General features: G+C 37.2%; 1 protein-coding gene across 1 annotated transcript in view; it reads right to left on the minus strand.

The window, feature by feature from the left end:
• Nucleotides 1-20,820, minus strand: part of LOC123251170 — a 137,868-nt gene that overhangs the window by 12,633 nt on the left and 104,415 nt on the right. Inside the window, exons 16-18 of the mRNA XM_044680357.1 lie at nucleotides 16,256-16,367; nucleotides 13,763-13,846; nucleotides 8,487-8,610 (exon numbers count right to left, since the gene is read on the minus strand). Coding sequence (XP_044536292.1) covers nucleotides 8,487-8,610; nucleotides 13,763-13,846; nucleotides 16,256-16,367 — 320 coding nt within the window. The remainder of the gene's footprint in view (nucleotides 1-8,486; nucleotides 8,611-13,762; nucleotides 13,847-16,255; nucleotides 16,368-20,820) is intronic.

Raw genomic sequence — 20,820 nt, forward strand, 5'->3', positions numbered from 1 at the left:
TGGACTTTATGGCTCCTGCAGAAAGAGCCATATCCGGCCCTCAAAAGAGCCAGATATAGTTCCATACGTTGCCAACCCCTGCCCTAGGTCTTGGTTACTCACCTGTAAAATCAGAGAGGAGAAATTTTTAGACTAGAGGGCCTCTGAATTGAATTCTGTGATCCTGATATCTTGATATCCAGTTCAAATAGCATTTTTTTTAAAAAATGGAAGTAAGAATGGAGACAGAAACTACCATGCATCCCACATATCCTAGTGGAGACAAAGCCCAAATGTGCAAAATAAAATAGTGGAGAAATTGCTAATCCACCAAAAAATGAAGGGAATGCTCTGGACAAGGCATTCATTCACTCATTGTTATTATTAATTAGTATTAACTAATTAATTAGTATCAATGCTAGTTCACTCAGTTGCTGCTTCTTACAAGATATTCTCCAATATGTTATTTTATAATAGAATAATCAAATAAAACTTTAAAAACCAAATCTAATATAGTAGTTGCAAGGCTCCATAACTAGTCTCTGTCTTAATTTCTTTTCCTTCAAGCCCAAGATCTTTTATCTTAGAATCAATACTAGGTTTGAAGGCAGAAGAGTGGTAAGGGCTAGGCAACTGAGATTAGGTGACTTTCCACCCAGCTAGGAAGTGTTTGAGGCCAGATTTGAACCCAGGATCTGCTGTCTCTTGGCCTGGCTCCCTATACACTGAGTCACTTAGCTGTCCCAAGGATTGATTTTGATGTGTCCCTGGGCAAGTCACTTAACCCTCATTGCCTAATTTTTATCATTCTTCCTCCTTGGAGCCCATACACACTATTGATTCTAAGAGAAAAGATAAGGGTTATTAAAAAAAAAATCATTCTTTGATTCTATTCACTCCTGTACACTATTCCAAGCATTTAGCCTAAAGAAGTCAGTGGACATTTGGGCCTTCAGGGCTTTAAGCCTCCATTGACTTCAGATGCTCATTCCTCAGTAAAGTCCCTTTCCTATGGACTCCAGGTAGGGAGGAAGTTGTAGAGAACTCAAAGTCTTCTTACCTTCCTCATCTCCCAGGAGATCTCAAAAGCAAAGAACTCTCTAACATTTGTAGAACCAGGTAGGTACTTTTATTGGTCATTTTGACAAAGCTCAACTGGAACTTCCATGAAAAATTGTATTACAAAATTTAAAAATTCAGAGAAGGTGCTGTGCAGCCAATGAGTTCTCTTAAATCTTCATTTCAAAACACACAGTAAAAATTACCTTAAATTTGGCAGTTTATACCAAAAAAAAAAATCCCTGTTCTTGTTGATTTAGCATAACTAGAAACAATGAGGTATCCTCTTAATCACTTCCTTTATATGTTGGGCTTGGCTTCAGCATTCATTAGACATCAGATTTCATTTCCTTTTAGCTTTAGCTCAATACTTGCTACTTGACTGCAAACAGAAGTCATAAAGTTTAATGAATTTATTTATCAGGAAAAGTAAGGAGGATATTCTATGTGACAAGAAAATGTTAAATAAAAATTTAGGGGAAAAGGAAAGAAATTGTATTTTCCTGGTATCTGGAGAGAGGAATAATATGTTTCTGACTGAACATATGCGTATTATGGAAAATATCTTTCTCACTGGTGAATGGAGACAGTGATCAACACCATATGGGTTTTGTTGAAAACCACCTGAAACACACTTGATTCTCCTCACAGAGATAAGAAATAACCAGATGGTCAAAAGAGAAGAAGGGCCTGTTTTTCTCCATGTTTAATGAGAAAAGCAAAAATTCCTTTCAATTAACATTCATAAAGTGCCGATGTGGATAGAGCCCTGGGCCAAGAGGCAGGAAGGAAGACTTGAGCTCAAATCCAGCCTCAGACATTGGCTGCATGACCCTGAGCAAGTCACTTAATCTTGTTTGAATCAGTTTCCTCATCTGTCAAGTAAGCTGGAGAAAAAAAATGGTGGACTATTCCAGTCTCTTTGCCAAGAAAACCCCAAAAGAGGTCACAAAGAGTTGGATACAATTGAAAAATGACTGGCCAACAACAGTGATACACAAGTCTTTGTCAGAGAACTGGGGAGATAGACTAATGTCATAATCTCTGCCTATGATATATATATGTGTGTGTGTGTGTGTGTGTGTGTGTGTGTGTGTGTGTGTGTATACACAGCAATAAGCATCATCCAAAGTAGAATGGACAGAGGGGAAAAAAGAGATCCCAAGAAAGTGATCTAAGCCATTTTTGAGGAGGGAGAGAATACTTTCAACTGGGAATTTCAGGGAAGAATTGATAAAGGATGCAATGCTTGAGACTTGAAGGATTTCAACCCACAATGAGGTCAATGTGTACTACATCCTAGATGAATGAGTGGAGGTGAGAAAGAGAGGCATGAGAATGGGCAGCAGCTAGGAGCCGAGTTTGACTGAGATGCATTAGTGTGTATTGTTTTTCAGGCATTTCGATCGTATCTGACTCTGTGACCCCATTTGGGGTTTTCTTGGTAAAGATACTGGAGTGGTTTGCCATTTCCTCCTCCAGTTCATTTTACATATGAGGATATGGAGGCAAACAGGATTAAGTGGCTTGCCAAGAATCACACAGCTTTGAAGTGTCTGAGGCTGGATTTGAATTCACGTCTTCCTGACTCTAGGCGAAACACTATCCTTTGTGCCATCTGGCTGCCCAAATTCAATTTAATTTGATCCAATTAAATTCAATGAGCTCTCAAGAAGCACAGAGTATGCCCCAAGGAACTTTAGGAATTTTCCAGTTATCAGGAGATCATTTGGTATCTACTCTGTATTTTCTTACTTGTGTACATGATGTAAACTCTGATAGACAAAAGTTCCTTGAAGGTAGGGTCCATTTTGTTTTTGTCTATGTTTATTCCTAGAGCCTTGCACAGTGATTTGTGGCTGTGGAAGAAACTCAGAGTGATCCAGTGAAATGGGGTGAATAGTTTGGTAGCAGAGGACCTGGGTTTGAATCATGGCTTTGCTACATATGTGATCTGGACAATGCCCATGACTTCACTAAGTCTTAGTTTTATCACCTGTAAGATAAGTGGGGCTGGATGAGTGGTTTTTTACCTTCCTTACCTTCCATTTCAGAATCAATACTAAGTATTGGTTCCAAGGGAGAAAAGCAATAAGGGCTAGGCAATTGGGGTTAAGTGACTTGTCCAGGGTCACACAGCTAGGAAGTATCAGAGGCCAGATTTGAACCCAGGACCTCCTCTCTCCAAGCCTGGCTCTCTATCCACTGAGCTACATAACTAGCCCTTAGATAGTCTTTAAGGTCCCTTCTAACTCTATATCTTTGACCCAACAAAAAATAAATGTTCATTGGCTCAATACGTGCTTCAAACTTTGCCATTTGTGGACTGAATGTCTCACACATATGTTGTACTATTTAAAAAATGGTGCTCTTGTGATTGAAGAAATAGAAATTCATTTAAGAGTGAATTCAGAGAAGCTTTTTGTCATCATATTTTTGCCCAAGCAATAATAATATCTAGAATTTTTGTAGCATTTTAAGGTTTGCAAAGTGCTTTACAAGTGTTACCTTATTTGATCCTCTTAGGGCCTGGGTAAAGTAGATGCAGTTATTATCTCCAAGTTACAGATGAAAAAACTGAATCCAAGAGAGTTTTGGCGACTTGCCCAGAGTTAACACAACTAGTAAGTTCTGAAGCAAGATCTGAACTCAAGTCTTTGTGACTTTAGTTCTAGTGATCTCTTCATTAAACTAGTCACTTAGCTTAGTCAACAAATTGAGAGAAGAGGGATAAAGGGTGACTTTTCCTTCTGAATGTTAAAAAAATGTGTCCAACTACTTGAAAAGGTTGGAGATCTACTGCTAGAGGCAAGAGGAAGGCACTAAAGGATGATTTCATTTATCACACTTTGCTTCCATTGTTTCACAATTCAGTCCATAGACTGAGAGCAGTTGGGGGTAGAAGGATTGTCTTTGAATCAGGAAAACTTCCATTCAAGTTCTGTCACTCACTGACTGTACTCCTTAATAAGTCACTTCACTGTTCAGTTCTTTAGGCAATTTTCTAAGACTATAAAGGGCAGAACAATGGCTTTCTTTTCTCACCGGAAGAGAGTGTTTCCTCACCAGGAGCCCCATACATTGTTAAAATGAATCCAAACAAAAATAAATAAATAAGTAAACTCTACATACTAAATGGCGGGGTAGAGGCTAGACCTCTAATTTCATTGGTTTGGGGAATTTCTAGATGAGGGAACTCCTTCTATCAGCTCAGATCTAGCACTTTCTCTGAAACTTAGGTTCTTACAGAATTGCTTGGAGCAGTAAGAAATGAAGTGATTTGCCCAGGGTCACATAGGAGCAAAGACAGGACTTATATTCAGATCTTCCTGGATCCAAGGACAACTCTGACTCCTTTGCCTCCTGCTCGAGGATAAGTATCTCTACGTGAATGAGTTCAAAGTTATACATCACTGACATGCTCGTGACACATCATAAATTCAGACTGACACTGATCTTTGCAAGAGCCTCTGGCCAGCCTTGGTCCGGACGAGTTCTGCTATGTGCATATCTAAAGCTGTAGCTACATGGTGATGAGCACACGACATGTTGTAATAGGTAGAATGTTGGACTGAGTCAGGAGAGACCCGAGTTTGAATCCTTTCCATCATATGTATCTGCATAACCATGAGCAATTTATCTTAAGTCTCAGAGCTTCCATTTCTTCATTAAAGATTCTTTAATAAAAATAAATAAATATATGAATATATAAAAATATATAATTACAAATATAAATATATGAAAATAATAAAAAATTCTTCAGTAAAGTCATACCCAAAAGACCCACAGTGCCTATTTCACCAGGCTGCCATGAGGACTGAACAAGATAATGTGCTTTATAAAAGCACAAAATGTCAGAGTGCCAGGATCACTCCTCCCACATTTAATAGAGTACATCTTCGAGGGGCGCAGAACTCCAGAAAACTTGTCTGAGAGTTTCTATAACTTACTGCAGGTCAGTTCCTACTTCTGAAAGTCCAAGGGAGAGCAGCCACCTATCTGGTGGCCACGTGGTGTCCTGGCAGCCCAGATTAGGTATTTCTAGTCTAATTCAAATAGTTTTTAACACCCAAATATTTCAAATACTGTTTCCAATGCAAGTTTTTCTCTCCTTTGAGTTGGAGTGATTGTTTTCTCTAGAAGACCATAGTGTCACAAGTGAAATTTAAATGTTATAAAAAAATGGTTCTTCTAATATATGCATACAACTGTAGCCAGTCTACTTAGGAAGCAATGTCACCAGTTTGATTCCCTGGGCTTTCCCAAGGCTAGAGAACTCTGTGTTTTTACTAGAGATTACACACACACACACACACACACCCCACACACACAAATGTGTGTGTGTAAATATGCATTATGTATGTGTATACCTGTATATGTATATATGCACACATACAGATCTACATACAAGTAACAAGCCCAATTGCCTAGCCCTTATGGCTCTTCTGTCTTAGAATTGATAATAAAACAGAAGATAAGGATTTTAAAAAAAAAGAAATATATGGTAAGGTAATATTTGAAAGGTATCATCTGTTAAGTGATAAGGAGGAAGTCTAATTTATTAGAAAAAAAAATCTAGTTGTCCATGTTTTATTGCATCCTTTGAAAGATATGTTCTAAAAGTTATATAATAAATTCCCAAGTGTTCTAAGACATGCACAATACCTGAGACTGTAATCTTCCAAATGTGAGAGTCATAATCTTTGTTTAAAGCATATTTCAAAGGATGCAATTTATGGCATTTTAACCCTATGGCAGCTTAAAAATCTGTCCTGTAGGCTGTATAAGTCATATACCTGGGCAGCAGAGGAGTGGAGTGAATAAAGTCACCTAACTTCTTTTCATCTTAGATTCCCATCTGTAGAATGGGGCAGAGAACACACCCCTTTCTGGGTTGTCAGAAAGTTCAGAAGAGATAGTATATAAAACACTACAGAAATGGAAGTGATTATTTGACAACTTCCATTTTGTTTTCCTTACTCTCAATCTACACTGATCTTTCCCCTCTAAACTGCACTTGGAGTCTAAGCAACAAAGCTTGAGACCATACCTCAACTGATACTAAATCTTTAAACTATAGTTAGGTACAAAGATGACAAAAGCCCTGTTTCAAAACAATGGCAACTATTTGTAGAGAGCAAAGGCAGCTAGGTGGCTCATTGGATAGAGCACCGGGCCTAGAGTTAGGAAGATGCATTTTCTTGAGTTTCAATTTGACCTCAGACACTTACTAGCTATGTGACTCTGGGCAAGTCACTTAACCCTATTTGCCTCAGTTTCCTCACCTGTAAAACAAGCTGGAGAAGGAAATGATAAATCACTCCAGTATCTTTGTCAAGAAAACCCCAAATGGGTAAATGACCTCAGCAAGATAGTGTACAATTAAACCCAAAGATCCTAGTTTTTGGGACAAAAACCCACTATTTGACAAAAACGGCTGGGAAAACTGGAAAACAGTATGGGAGAGATTAGGTTTAGATCAACATCTCACATCCTAAACCAAGACAAACTCAGAGTGGGTAAATGACAAATGTAAAGAAGGAAACGGTAAGTAAATTAGGTGAACATAGAATAGTTTACTTGTCAGATCTATAGGAAAGGAAAGATTTTAAGACCAAGCAAGAGATAGAGAATATTACAAAGTGTAAAATGAATAATTTTGATTACATTAAATTAAAAAGGGTTTTTTTTGTACAACCAAAGTTAGAAGGGAAGCAACAAATTGAGAAAAAATCTTTATGACAAAAAACTCTGACAAAGGTCTAATTACTCAAATTTATAAGGAGGTAAATCAATTGTACAAAAAAATCAAACCATTCCCCAAATGATAGATGGGCAAGGGAAATGAATAGGTAATTTTTAGATAAAGAAATCAAAACTATCATTAAGCACATGAAAGTGCTCTAAATCTCTTATAATCAGAGAAATGCAAATCAAAACATCCAAGAGGTACCACCTGACACCTAGCAGATTGGCTAACACGAAAGGAAAGTAATAAATGTTGGAGGAGATTTGGCAAAATTGGGACATGAATGCAACTGCTGGTGGAGTTATGAATTGATCCAGCCATTTTGGAATGCAATTTGGAACTATGCCCAAAGAGCTCTAAAAGACTGCCTGTCCTTCGATCCAGCCATAGCATTGCTGGGTTTGTACCCCAAAGAGATCATAGACAAACAGACTTGTACAAAAGTATTTCTAGCTGCGCTCTTTGTGGTGGCAAAAATTTGGAAAATGAAGGGATGCCCTTCGATTGGGAATGGTTGAATAAATTGTGGTATATGCTGATGATGGAATACTATTGTGCTCAACGGAATAATGAACTGGAGGAATTCCATGTGAACTGGAATGGCCTCCAGGAAATGATGCAGAGTGAAAGGAGCAGAACCAGGAGGAACATTATACACAGAGATGGAAACAGTATGGCACAATTGAATGCAGTGGACTTCTCTACTAGCAGAAATGCAATGATCCAGGACAATTCTGAGGGACTTATGAGAAAGAACACTATCCACATTCAGAGGAAGAACTGTGGGAGTAGAAATGCAGAAGAAAAACAACTGCTTGATCACATGGTTTGATGGGGTTATGATTGGGGATGCAGACTCTAAATGATAACTCTAGTGCAAATATTAATAATATGGAAATAGGTCTTGATCAATGACACATGTAAAACCCAGTGGAATTTCTCATTGGCTATAGGAAAGGGGTGGGAAGAGGGGAGGGAAAGAACATGATTCATGTAACCATGGCAAAATATCCTAAATTAATTAATTAAATAATTAAGCTTAAATTCTTAAAAAAAAAAAAAAGAAAACCCCAAATGATGTTATGAATAGTTGGACACAACTGAAAATAATTGAGCAACAGATTTGTAGAGAGAAGCGGCTTTCCATAGTAGATGGAAGATTAGTCTAGGTGTCAGAAAGAGCCAGAGGTTCAGGTTCTACTTATGTGACCTTAGGTGAAACACTTAATTGCTTAGCTTGTCAGTGTTCCAAGCAATTATCTCTAAATCATACACTCTAGCTCAGTTGCTGATCTGCAACAGAGGAAAGAGTTCCCTGCACTGATTTTTAAAAATCAAATTTTGAAAAACAATGAACTTGATAAACATCAACAAACACAAGCATTTCCATTTACAAAGAAGAACATGATAAACATTGAGTCTCTACCATATACAGCTTGCTCTTAATATCGGACATGATCAGTTTCACATGTTAGTACCTATACTACTGCCCCCCTTCTCTGTAGGTCTCTCTAGAGTTCCCTATGTGGATTCTGTACCCCTTATATCCCAGATACAGAGCCCAGCATAAAAGAAGCATTCAATAAAAAGCTTATTAATTGCCTAATTGATGAAATTATGGATCTGGACCAAAAAAGAAAAACAAAAGCTATTTGTAACCAAAAAGCATAAGTGCAAAGTATACGAATAAAACACATACCTGGTGACTAAAGTCTCTTCTGCATGTTCTTTATGCAGAAGGTGTTGGAAGTAGTCTTCGATTGCCCGAGCAGTAAGGATTTTTTTTAAGTATGGATAATAGAGGGGGTGCCGTGCTACAATTCCTGCAATTTTTAAAACATTACATTACAAGGATAATAGTCCATAGATAATCAGACACTTCACACATCTTCATATTTGTATGTGGATTAAATCTATTTAGGAATAAATCACATGTTTTTCCATATTTATAGAGCAATGGAATATTGCCAACCAAGGATAAATAGTCCACTGAGTATTCTCAGAGTCTAATGAGTATTCTCGACACCGGTATTGTACCTTAACAATTTTCTACAGTATTTCAGGGGACAATTATAAAATTCTAAAAAATATTACTTGAATTAACTTCAGTTTGAAAATACAAACATTACACACCTGTAGTTGGGTAGAAGAGTCACACGAATAGTAGATTGGTGGGTTTCAGCTTTCAGCAACCTTTGCTATATGAGTTTAATGAAATCGTAAGTACTTTTTTCTACTTCAACAAGACAGAGGTCTTCCATTGACAAATTCACATCTCACCCTTTACGAGAAGAATGATGATCTGTGTATAATTGGCTAACTCATGCCTTTGGTTCCTTTTAGTTTAATGGAATTAACTTGGTTGCAATAATTGATATTGAGTATAATGAGAGCTTAGTGGAAGAATTCAGAATTCATTAGTCAGCCATGATCAATTCAGTGCAACAAACATTATTAAGTTCCTACTATGTTCAAAGCTATATGCTAGGGATACAAAGGCAAAACAGCCATAAGCTCCCAGTGTGCTTGCTTTTTGTGGGAGATGAAGCAAGTAAGAAGATAAATAAATACAAAGTTAAATGGTTGGAGGGACTATTATGATTAAAGGAAGGGGGTTAGGAGGAATCTGAGCTGAATATGAAGAGAAAATAGGTATACTAAAGAGCAGGAAGTAAAAGGGATTATATTCCAGACATAGGGGACAATTTGTATAAATTTATGGAAGTGAGAGATGAATCTCCAGTTCAGGGAATAGCTGATAGTCCACTTTGGCTGGGACATAGAGTACATGAGATAGTTCATGAAAAATAAATCTAGGTAGATGGAAGCCAGACTGTGGAAAGGATTAAACACCAAACTGAAGCTTTTGTATTTTATTCGAAATGCAAGAAAGAAGCCCAGAAAGGCTTAGGGTAATAGTATGGTCAAAGCTGTGCCTTAGTTAGATGACATTCATATATATCTGAGGAAGAGAGACTGGAGAGAGTAGAGATAAGAAGCAAGAGGAAAAATTAAGAGGCTACTAGCTCAGATGAGAAGTGATATGAACCTGAGGGAATCTTAATAAGGAGATAAAGGACAGACATGCTGTAGAGGTTCACTGAATAAGATTTGACAACTGATTGGATCTGGAATTTGGTGGATGAGATAGATGGAAAAGTGAAGAATGCTGATGAAATAACAACCATTACAAATATGTACAGAAACGCTCACATTTTTTCATTAGACATATTCAAAGAAAATTCCAAAGAAAAAAGCAAGAAAAACAAAGAAATAGAAAATATGCATCAGTCTTCACTCTGAGACCATCAATTGTCCTTTTGAAAGTTAGCATGTTTCACTGAGAGTCTTTTGAAACTGTGGTTGGTCAGTGGTACTAAATTTTTCAGAGTTGATTATCTACAATACTATTGTTATTTGAAAAACTGTCCAATGAGTTCCATTTTGTGCATATAGGATTTGGGATGCCAGCAGAATATCCAGAAAAAGATTTTCACCAGTCAATCGGAGTTCAAGAGAGAGTTTAGGGTTGCATATGATGATATGAGAGTCATCTGTATAAAGATGATAATGGAATTCATAGCAACTAATTTGGTCACCAAAGGAAAGAGTCTAGAGTGAGAAGGGGACCCAGGACAGTTTTGGAAGACACACTTTGCCTCAAGCACAGGAGCTAAACTAATTTAGTATAGAAGACAGAAAATTAATGTTTAGATGGATAGGAGAATAATTTATGAATAAACAAGAGATAGAAGACATTGTGAAATGAAAATGGATAATTTTGAATACATTAAATTAAAAAGGGTTTTGTACAAATAAAACTAATATAGCCATGATTAGAAGGAAAGTAGAAAATTGGGAAAAAATTTATAGACAACTTCTCAGATAGAAATCTCATATCTAAAATATATGGAAAACTTTGTGTAATTTATAAGAATATGAGCCATTCTCCAATTGGTAAATGGTCAAAAGATAGGAACAGACAGTTTCTGGATGAAGCAATCAAAGCTATATATAATTATGTGGAAAAATTCTCTAAATCATTATTGATTAGAGAAATGCACATCAAAACAACTCTGAGATATCATTTCACAGCTATCAGATTGGCTAAAAAGATAAAAGGCAAAATGACAAATATTAGAGAGAATATGGAAAATAGGGACACCAATACACTGTTAGTGGAACTGTGAACTGATCCAACCATTTAGGAGGGCAATTCAGAATTACATCCAAAGATATAAAACCATGTATACCTTTTGATCCAGCAATACCACTATTTGGTTTATTTCCTCAGATGATTATATTTATAGCAACTCACTTTGTGGTGGCAAAGAACTGGAAATTGAAGGGATGTCCATCAATTGTGGAATGGCTATACAAATTGTGGCATATAATTATGATGGAATACTACTGTACCTTAAGAAATGATAGGAAATCACAAGCAGGTTAGTTTTTTTTTTAAAACCCTTACCTTCCGTCTTGGAGTCAATACTGTGTATTGGCTCCAAGGCAGAAGAGTGGTAAGGGTAGGCAATGGGGGTCAAGTGACTTGCCCAGGGTCACACAGCTGGGAAGTGTCTGAGGCCAGATTTGAACCTAGGACCTCCCGTGTCTAGGCCTGGCTCTCAATCCACTGAGCTACCCAGCTGCCCCCAAAGGTTAGTTTTTAAAAAACATGGAAAGACCTACATAAAATTATGAAGAGTGAAATGAACAGAGGCAAAAGAACATTTTATACAGCAACAGAAATATTGTTTTAAGAATGACTTGTGTATGTCTAGAGAAAGAATTGATAAAAAGAAACAAGCAAGACATAGTTATATATACGTATGTGTGTATACATCATATATGTATGTATATATATATATATATTCAAATGATGCCTTCTTTAGTGCAGGGAAGGAAGAAGGGGGAGAACCTTGGGGATTTGAATGTAATAAATGAATAAATGAATTTTTGTATAAAAGAAAGAAATAGGGGAGCAGTGCCATGACAGTCAAGAGAGGAGATTATCTAATAAGTCAAGGAATTGAAGTATTGAAAGTTGTAGAAAAGTCAAGGATGATGAAGACTAAGAATAGGACATTGATGAGACAGTTAAGAGATGGTTAGTAATCTTGAAAAGAGAAGTTTCAAAGGAATGCAACTGTTGTATGGGCTTGAGATGAGAGTGGGTGATGCCGGCTATGAATGTACTGCCTTTTTGGGGAGATCCATGTTTCTGAAAGGGCCTGAAAATGCCAAGCATGTGTGTTAAGATCTGAGATGAAGGGGAATTTAAATGAAGGTGAGCTTCAGAGATCAGAGGATGATTTGGACTGTGGAGGGCCATAGGGCCAAGTGTATAAAAAGTCTGTGTGAGGTGCAGGGTTGTCAGGGATGAAGGGTAGAGATTTTGCTGAATCACCGAGATAAGGAAAGTACATAGTGGGTAGCTAGGGATGCAGGAAGCTGATGGAGGTGCCAGGGAGTTAGAGCTGGCCTTTTGTCTAAGAAAATACTAAGGTTCAGATCATCTTGTCCAGACTGAACTCCTGATTGGCACCAGCTATGTACCCTTACCTGAAATGTGGCGGGGAAAAATAAGACATACAAGAAATAAATATGTGTGCTCTGTTCCTCATGGAATCAGAGATCTTCTAACCCAAGGGTTATTGACCTGGGATCTATGGACTCCTTGGCCTGTGGGTAGCTTTGATAATTGCATACTGGTCTCTTTTATAATCCTATATATTTTATTTTATGCATTTTAAGAACAATTTTGAGAATCTGGATTTCAGCAGACTATCCAAAGGATCCATTACCCAAAAAGAGTCAAGAAGCCCTTCTCTAATATCTCTGTCATCACCCTAAGGCTCACAATTTCTGATGGAGATCTGCTCCTGAGGGACATACTTGTTCTGTTTAAACATGGCTTCAGAGGCTTTACTGCTTTTTATTAACGAATACGTGGGCTCTGTTAACAAGAATAGTCACAAATTCTTCTGGTATTACCCAAAGTCAACACTGAGCTTTGTAGAGGCTTTCTACTAAAGAATGAGTGTTTTGCAACCAGCACGTAATGTTTGCTAAAGATACTCAGTATAATCAGAGGGCACTTCATGGTTCACATAAGTATCTAATAGGATTGAAAAATGTTGCCAGAGTGGGAAAGGGGGATACTGTAAGATAAGAAGGTGAACAGAAGCCTATAACTCTCCCTTATGTATATGATGTGCTTGACAAAGTTTTTGAATTTGATGAATAGATTGGAAGGGAAAGCAGGAACAGAAATCTTGGATTTGAGAAGGACCTCTAGGAGAGGTTATCTAATCTGATCCCCAGCTGAAGTATGAATCCCTTTGTGATACCTCCAAGTGACCATCGAATTTCTGCTTGTATACTGCTATGATAAGGAGTTTACTACCTAGTGAAGCAGCCCTTCCCATTTCAAGATAATTCTATTTTTCAAATTTCTCCAGGATAATATTAAACCAGAATCTGCCTTCCTATAACTTCTAGAAAGAAATATCTGGTCAAGATTTTGAATTTTCTTGTGTTTTTTTTCCCCTTTTTTATTATACCTTTAGGGGGAATATGCCAAGGAGAAGAAAAGAACATAAACATAGAGTAATAAAGAAATAGGGAATGGGAGGAAAAAGAGAAAATAAAGAAATATGGGATAGGAGGGAAATGGAAATAGAAAGGCAGTTCTCTGTAGAACCACCATTCTAAAATTCAGAGAATGAGGAGGTGAAAATACCCAGAAATAGAATCAGCTATTCTGGTTCCAGGCAAAGGCAGGACACTGTTCTTTGACATTGTTCTGAAAGAGACAGCTTCTTCTTCTTCTTTTTTTTTTTTTTTTTTTTTTCTTATTAAGTAAGGTCCTAGCTCAGAAACAGTTGTGTTCCTGAACAACTTAGTACCAAAATAGTACAACATATAAAATATGCGCCAAGCAGGGATTTTTCAAAACAGGAGGTAAAGGAATACCTATATTTGCAGAGTTGCCTTTATCTCCACTTCTGGTGTAGGCCAGATCTTCTAAACGATATGTCAGTGAGCCATGTGGTAGATCTAGGGGGAAAAAAGGAAATGAAGAGAAATCTAGCTATTGGAGCACTTTTTCTTCATTTGCTTTGTTTTCAGTTAGCACAGTCTCAAGTTCAACAGTTGACCGGCCAGACTGGCTCAGTGGGTAAAAATCAGGAATTGCCTTTCTGAAGCTTTTCTCAGCACCCTCCAACAGCTTCCATTTTTATAAGGACATATGGAAATGAACATTGTTTAAAAGTTATGGCAGAAATGCATTTTCTGTCTGTTGAAAAAAAGGTCACATTATGAAAATTAGCTCAGCAACAAAATCAGAATTGGAAACAGCATCCTTCTGGCAACTTTCCACAGGAGTAAAGCCATAACATTATTTCGGTAGGATAGAAAAAATATCTATAGCATGTTCTAATGAATGAGAGGCAAGTAATTTAATACCCCTTCTTTTCTGTAAGGTTGCCGGGGGAAGAATTACTTCCTATAGTATTGGTGCCATTTCTTATGGAAATAAATCAAGGACATGTATTTTGTTTTTGTAGGAATTCACTCCCTCAAGACCCATACTAACTGGTTTATAACTTATACTCTGAGAGTCACGGAAATTAAGGGACTTTCCCATAGTCACAAGCTGCCAGCTGACAAATGTGGCTTTGGATCCCAGATATTCACTACCAAGTCCAGGTCTCCATTCACTATACTGCCTCTTCCTTGTCATCCACATATATATATGTTCTATAGAGCTGAACACCTTGCATAATATGGGCAATTTATAAATGTTAGTGAATGACAATAAAGGTGAAGATCATAAAAATGAGTAGAATAAGAAAGAACAATCTAAATTATAGAATATTTTTAGATAAATGAAGTTTTGTTATTTTTAAAATGCAATAATTCAGCCTAGCCTAACCAAAAGGTATTGCTAACTATGGAATTCTTTGGGACTTGCTACAACAAAAAGGTAAGATTGAGTCATTGTCTAGATCTTAATAAAGTGATTGAAATAAGTTAATTTTCTTAAACAAGCAAAACACCCTCACCTCCAACTTCCAAGCCAGACTTTCTTTTGTACTTTTAAAATTTTGCTTAGGAAGCCTTTCCCCTACATATAATGAAAAGATGAATTTGCTAGGTTTCTGAATTACATTCAGTTTAAGAAGATTTAGATATGATTGACTAATTTTTATGTTCAAGAATATATAATAAATCAGAATTCTTCCCCTTCCCCACCCAATTTTCCTAGGATCATATATATATATATATAGAACTGGAGCAGAATTTGGAAATCAGCTAATTCTACCCCCTCATTGAACAAAAACGGAACTTGATCATTTAGGATGTGAATCTTGACCCCAAAGTCAGTGTACTTTTCACTATACCATGCTACCTTTTTATCCAACAAACAAGTTTTGATTTTAGGCATTATTTTAAACCTTTAATTCCTAAGTGTATACTCTTTCATGACTTCTGAGTTTACCATTAAATCTTTTTTTATGCAGTTTTATAATTTTTTTAACAATCATTTTTAAAAATTTTGAGTTCTGGATGTTTTCCTCCCACTAGTCTCTCTCCCATTCTTTAAGAATGCAAGCAATATGATACCTATTATACATATGAAGTCATGCAAAACATATTTCCATACCATTAATATTAAATTTTACTAATGTGATGACAGTCTTCATCAGATTTTTGTTTTGTTTTTAACTGGCACAATTCTTTTTAGGTAATTAATAAATGTTGGTGGAAATTTACCTCCACTGCTGGTCTTGACCTGAGCAAATTTGAGGTTTAATCCTAACTTCATGAAGAAGCTAAACCTCTATGAGACTTAAGGATTTTGTTGAGCAAGAAGTTCAAGTCACTTAAGACTCTCCCAAACCCCTTTCTTCCCTGACTTTTTTGAACTGTTTTCTATGACAGCATCATTATATTGTGTACCTTTCTCAGGAGAACTTGGATCTGCCAGTCTAAGCCATTATTTCTAAAATATTTACTATAGGAGGTCTTGCTTGATTTCGCTTTGCTGTATTCATTTTAATCCACTATCAAGTGAGAGACTATTTGTAAAACACAACACTGCACTTCATAAATACTTATTTCCTTCCCCTTTCCCTATTAAGGGGGCAAAGTTGACCTGTCACATTTCTGTGCCCTTCTACATCTCTTCTCCCACTTCTCCTTCTAAAGGATCACAGAGTTGGAGCTGAAAATGACAGACTTTATAGAAGTCTCTAGCCCTACTCACTCAGATTTCTATCCTTCATGGATCTGATGTCCTACATTAAATGGATGAGTGACTATTACTTGCCAAAACATAGCACTGCCCTTTCCTTCATTCCTATATGTCTACTAAGGAGCCACTGGCAGCCAAAGGAGAGAAGACAGGAACAGGAGGCAGCCTCCATGGCATGAAGCATTGGATGTTGGTGATGACTGTACCTTTCAGCTCATCATCTTTTGCAGGTACATCAGGTGAAACAAAGTCATCTGTTGTAAAGGTGAAGTCTTCCTGAAATGTTTCAACATGCTGTCCATTAATGTAGATATCAATCTGGAAAAAAAAATAAGGTTAAGGTTTAAAGTATATTACAAAGAATTTCTATGAAAATGAAGTAAACTCAAGAAGTCACCCCTTTATTCAGACAATCTACCTTTTTTGTTTATCAAGACAAGCTCTAGATTGTCATGTAGTCCCATAGATGCTGCTGCTGCTGCTGCTGCTGCTGCTGACTCCCCTGGGTGCAGGGAGGCACAACAGGCTTCATACTATGGCTCCCTCTTAATTCCTGCACAAGGACCTCCTCTCTCAAGAAGGAGTTTTCATTGCTTCCTGACTGAAGGCAGTACTGTGTATGGCAATGAAACCAATGCAGGGAAAACAAATGCTGACTGGGTTTGAGAAGGAATAACAAGCAAGCCTGGGAGCCATATACCAGAACTAAGGACCCTTTGTTCCTTGTGAATTTCTGTGCTGTGTCTGCCTCAAAGGTACAAGGTTCCCTAGAAAAGTGGTTCTGGGCTCCTCTGCTTTTCCTCCAAGAACTCAGACTCATCTCCATCACGGCCACCTTGCAATGCCAGGTCCTCACAAATTGCAGAAGAGGAAGGAAACTGTATTGCTAAGGATCTAAAAGAGCCTAGGCCACTTTCTTTTGGGTTGCATAACTGTACCTGTTCTTTTGGATTTCTTTGTAATTAGAGGTTTGCCTTCCTTATTGTAAATTTTTATTATCATTTTTGTTTGCCAAGAACATACCAACTTATAGTTGGAGAAGATGGCCCAAGAGTGTTGGGTGATAATGATAACAATAAAAGCTAGCATTTATATAGTAAATATATATGTATGTATATATAGAAATGCTTTAAGGTTTGCAAATTAAAATACATAGCACATATAAACACATGTATAAACATATATATAGAGATGTATGCATATAGATTTTTATATATATAGTTGTCCCTCGCTATATTGTGATCCACTTATCATGGCTTCATTGTATCATGGGTTTAAAAAAAATACATTTCTAATTCCGTATCATGGAGTTTTTGCTATATTGGGGGATTTTGCAGATGAATATTGTACTGTAACAATCGAAATGCAGTACACCACTACTGCTTGCACAAGTTTGCCATCTTGAGGTTGTACACTATTGGCTGATGGAATGAAAGGTGACAGACCACAGCGCTGCATTCTGTATCTTGGGCACTGACTGGCTCAGTGACTGCAGCATCGGTCTGTTTGTTCTCCTATTACTTCGTGGATTTTGACCTCTTGTGGGGGTCTCCCAAAAGTAACTCCCACGCTAGGTGAGGGATCATTGTATTCATATATAAGGTTCACAAAAACTCTATGGGTTAGGTACTAATATTGTCCCCATTTTACAGATGAGGAAATTAAGGCAGGCAATGGTTAAGTGATTAAGCCCAAAGTCACACAGTTTGTAAGTATCTGAAACAGGCCTCCCTGACACAAAATCTAGCACTCTATTCACTATACCATCGAACTGAGAAGAAGCATCTAGTCAGTAGTTTAAACTACTGTGTAAATAACACACAAATTACTGGAAGTTACAGGTATTGGGCACAAAGCAGACTGTGAGTTCCTTGTGGGCAGCAACAATTGTTTTTCTATTCTCATTCTTCATAAAACTCTACTTGGATGCCTCACCAAAGCAAGTATGGATTCTCCAAAGCTATGTTGGTGATATACAAAAAGAAGGTGACATCAAAAGGGAGAGGTATTGAAGAGAGACTGAATCTACTATATAAAGACCAATCTAGCTTAGGGTAGAGGATCTCTTCATAGCAGCACTGACAAAAGATAAATATCTTGGCCATGACAACCCATGATGCATTCACTTTATTCAACAATGAATATTTGTTAAATGGAATAAAATCTCATCAAGTATACTTTGGCAGAAGGACTTAAAGTTCAGAGTTTTTTTTCAGGACTTCTTGCCTGTCCCAGTTGGGAGAGGCTAGAATTTTGGGACTGATAGAGTAAAGAAGAAAGCTAGGCAGTATTTGAGATTTGTTAAGGAAACTATGGCCAGCTAGGTAGCTCAGGGGATAAAGCTCTGGACTTTGAATCAGTAAGACGTCTTCATGAGTTCAAATCTTACCTCAGACACTTTCTAGCTGTGTGAACTTTAGACTGTGCCAGTGATGGTGAACTTTCTAGAGACCTTAGAGACTGAGTATCCAAACTACAATCCTCATTCTGCATGCCAGACCTCCTTACCCCATATAGAGGAGGGAGGAAGTACTCCCATTGGGCTGCTGAGCAGAGGGGCAGATATGTGAGAAATATATCACAGGCTCATGTGGGGAGGAGAAGGAACAGTCACCTCTGGCATGCTCTGAAACATGTGCCATAGGTTCACTAACACAGAAGCTATGATATAAGAGACTCAATTAGATAAGGAGTTCTAAATCTTTTGGTGTCATAGATGGCATGTCTATGCCTATAGACTTCTCAGAATAATGGTTTTATTTTGTGCATAAGATAAAATAGGATTACAAAAAAACAATTATATTAAAATACAGTTTTTAAAATATATATGTATAGGTTTTTTTTTTTAAAGTTCATAAACTCCAGGTCAAGAACCCCTGAGGTAGAGTACTAGGTATGTTCCACCTGAAGAAGAGAATATCAAAAGGAGATATAACAGCTGGTCAGATATTTAAAGGGTTTTTGAAAAGGGAAAGAAAGACTAGACTTATTCTATTTAGTCCCCGTGGGCAGAACAAGGATAAATGGGTATAAATTGCATCAAGGAAGTCTTATAGCATGAAAAAAATGTGAATAACTAGGGCTGTCCAAAAGTAAAGTGGGTTTCTTTGAGAGGTGGTAAATTTCCCGTCACTGAATGTGTGTGTTGTGTGTTTAATCAAATTAGGCCACGTATAAGAAGCGCTTTGGAAAATGTCTGTGAAACCTCTGAAAATGGCAAAATGCTATACATATGTAGGTCTATTATATTACTGTTGATTTTACCACTTCAAATGAAAAATACAAGCATGCTTAACAAAAGACATGCCTAACAAAATGTTCCTGATTGTGGGAGCAGCAGAGACATTTTAGTCCTGAGAATACTCCAGTGTCCAAGAAGATACTGGTCCCTACTTTAAAAAAAAAAAAGGATCTAATGTTATCTTTGAACATAAATCTCTGTATTAAGCTTTTGGATTTTAAAAAGAAAATTCCCTTACATGAGATTTTCTGGCCTATGTTTGGTAAATCCACTTGACCTCTTTGGTGTTTCAGATTTATCTTAAGGGTCCAGAACTAAACAGAAGGAGAACAAGCTGGATTGACATTGGGAAAGTGCGAAATTTTTTCTGAAACAAGAGTCCCTCTCCTTAACTCCAATATCTTTCTGGTGATGTTGTTAAGATTGGCAATCATGGAAGAAAAATCTCTGAAGAATCCCAATTATGGGTCACCCAAAGTTCAGTGGATCAAGTACATGAACAGTGTCAGCAGGCTGTAATGCATTACCAACGAGGAATCATGCAAAATGGAAGAGGAATTATGCAAGAGAAACAGAATAAAGGATGTCATGAGAGAAATGGGTGATCAGAAAAAAAGATGGATTGGTCATCCAACTAGAGTGAAACTGTTCATTTGTCCAACAGAATTCATGCAATGTCAAGAGAATGCAAGGAGGCCCCAACATGATTAGATGCTTCCCATAGGGAGACTTTACAAGACAATGTGGACAAGGGCCACCCAGAATTTGCAGAAATGAATGGATTATACAATCTCCATCACAGGAGGAAGTATCTCTACCAATGATTATTGGAGAAAATTCTCACTTTTCATTTGAAAATGAAGATCCTGTGTATAGTAATTGAAGACATTAATTTCATGAAAAAAGAAAGATTAAAAAGATTAAAAATATATACCACTTAGGTGTCTTCTAATTATCTCATTTGTGTAAATACTGGGGAAAAAAAAAAAAGAAAGAATTTAGCTTATCTCCCAATACGGTTAATATCCAGTTTTTTGTTTTTAGTCTAGATCCATGATTTCCTTAGCATACTGAGCTCCTGATAAAGGGATTCTCATTACCAATACAGATCACTGCCTCCTTTGGATCTGATATAAGTCTTCAGAGTTTACCATGCTAGAGGCACTGAGAAATTAAATGAAGTGTACAGTGTTACTTAGCATGTGTTGGGGACAAGGCTTGAACTTAGGTTCTTTTGACTCAGAGGCTGGCCCTCTAGTGTGCTAGGCTATTCCTATGCCTATTTCCCTATCCTAGGCTAGCCCTCTGCTTACTATCCTATCCCAGGTTATTTCCCTATCCTAGGCTGGCCCTCTCCTATGATTCTATGCTAGGCTAGTTCTCTGCCTATAATCCTATGCTAGGCTAGACTTCTGCTATCTGATAGATACAACCATATATAAAGGCTCTTGGAATGGGACCTTAAAAATTCTTAACATTGTAAAAGGGTCCTAAAGTAAAAATTTGAGAACCTTTGGCCTAGAGTACTGA

This window comes from Gracilinanus agilis, chromosome 6 (genome assembly GCF_016433145.1).
Source record: "Gracilinanus agilis isolate LMUSP501 chromosome 6, AgileGrace, whole genome shotgun sequence".
Classification (NCBI taxonomy): Eukaryota; Metazoa; Chordata; class Mammalia; order Didelphimorphia; family Didelphidae; genus Gracilinanus; species Gracilinanus agilis.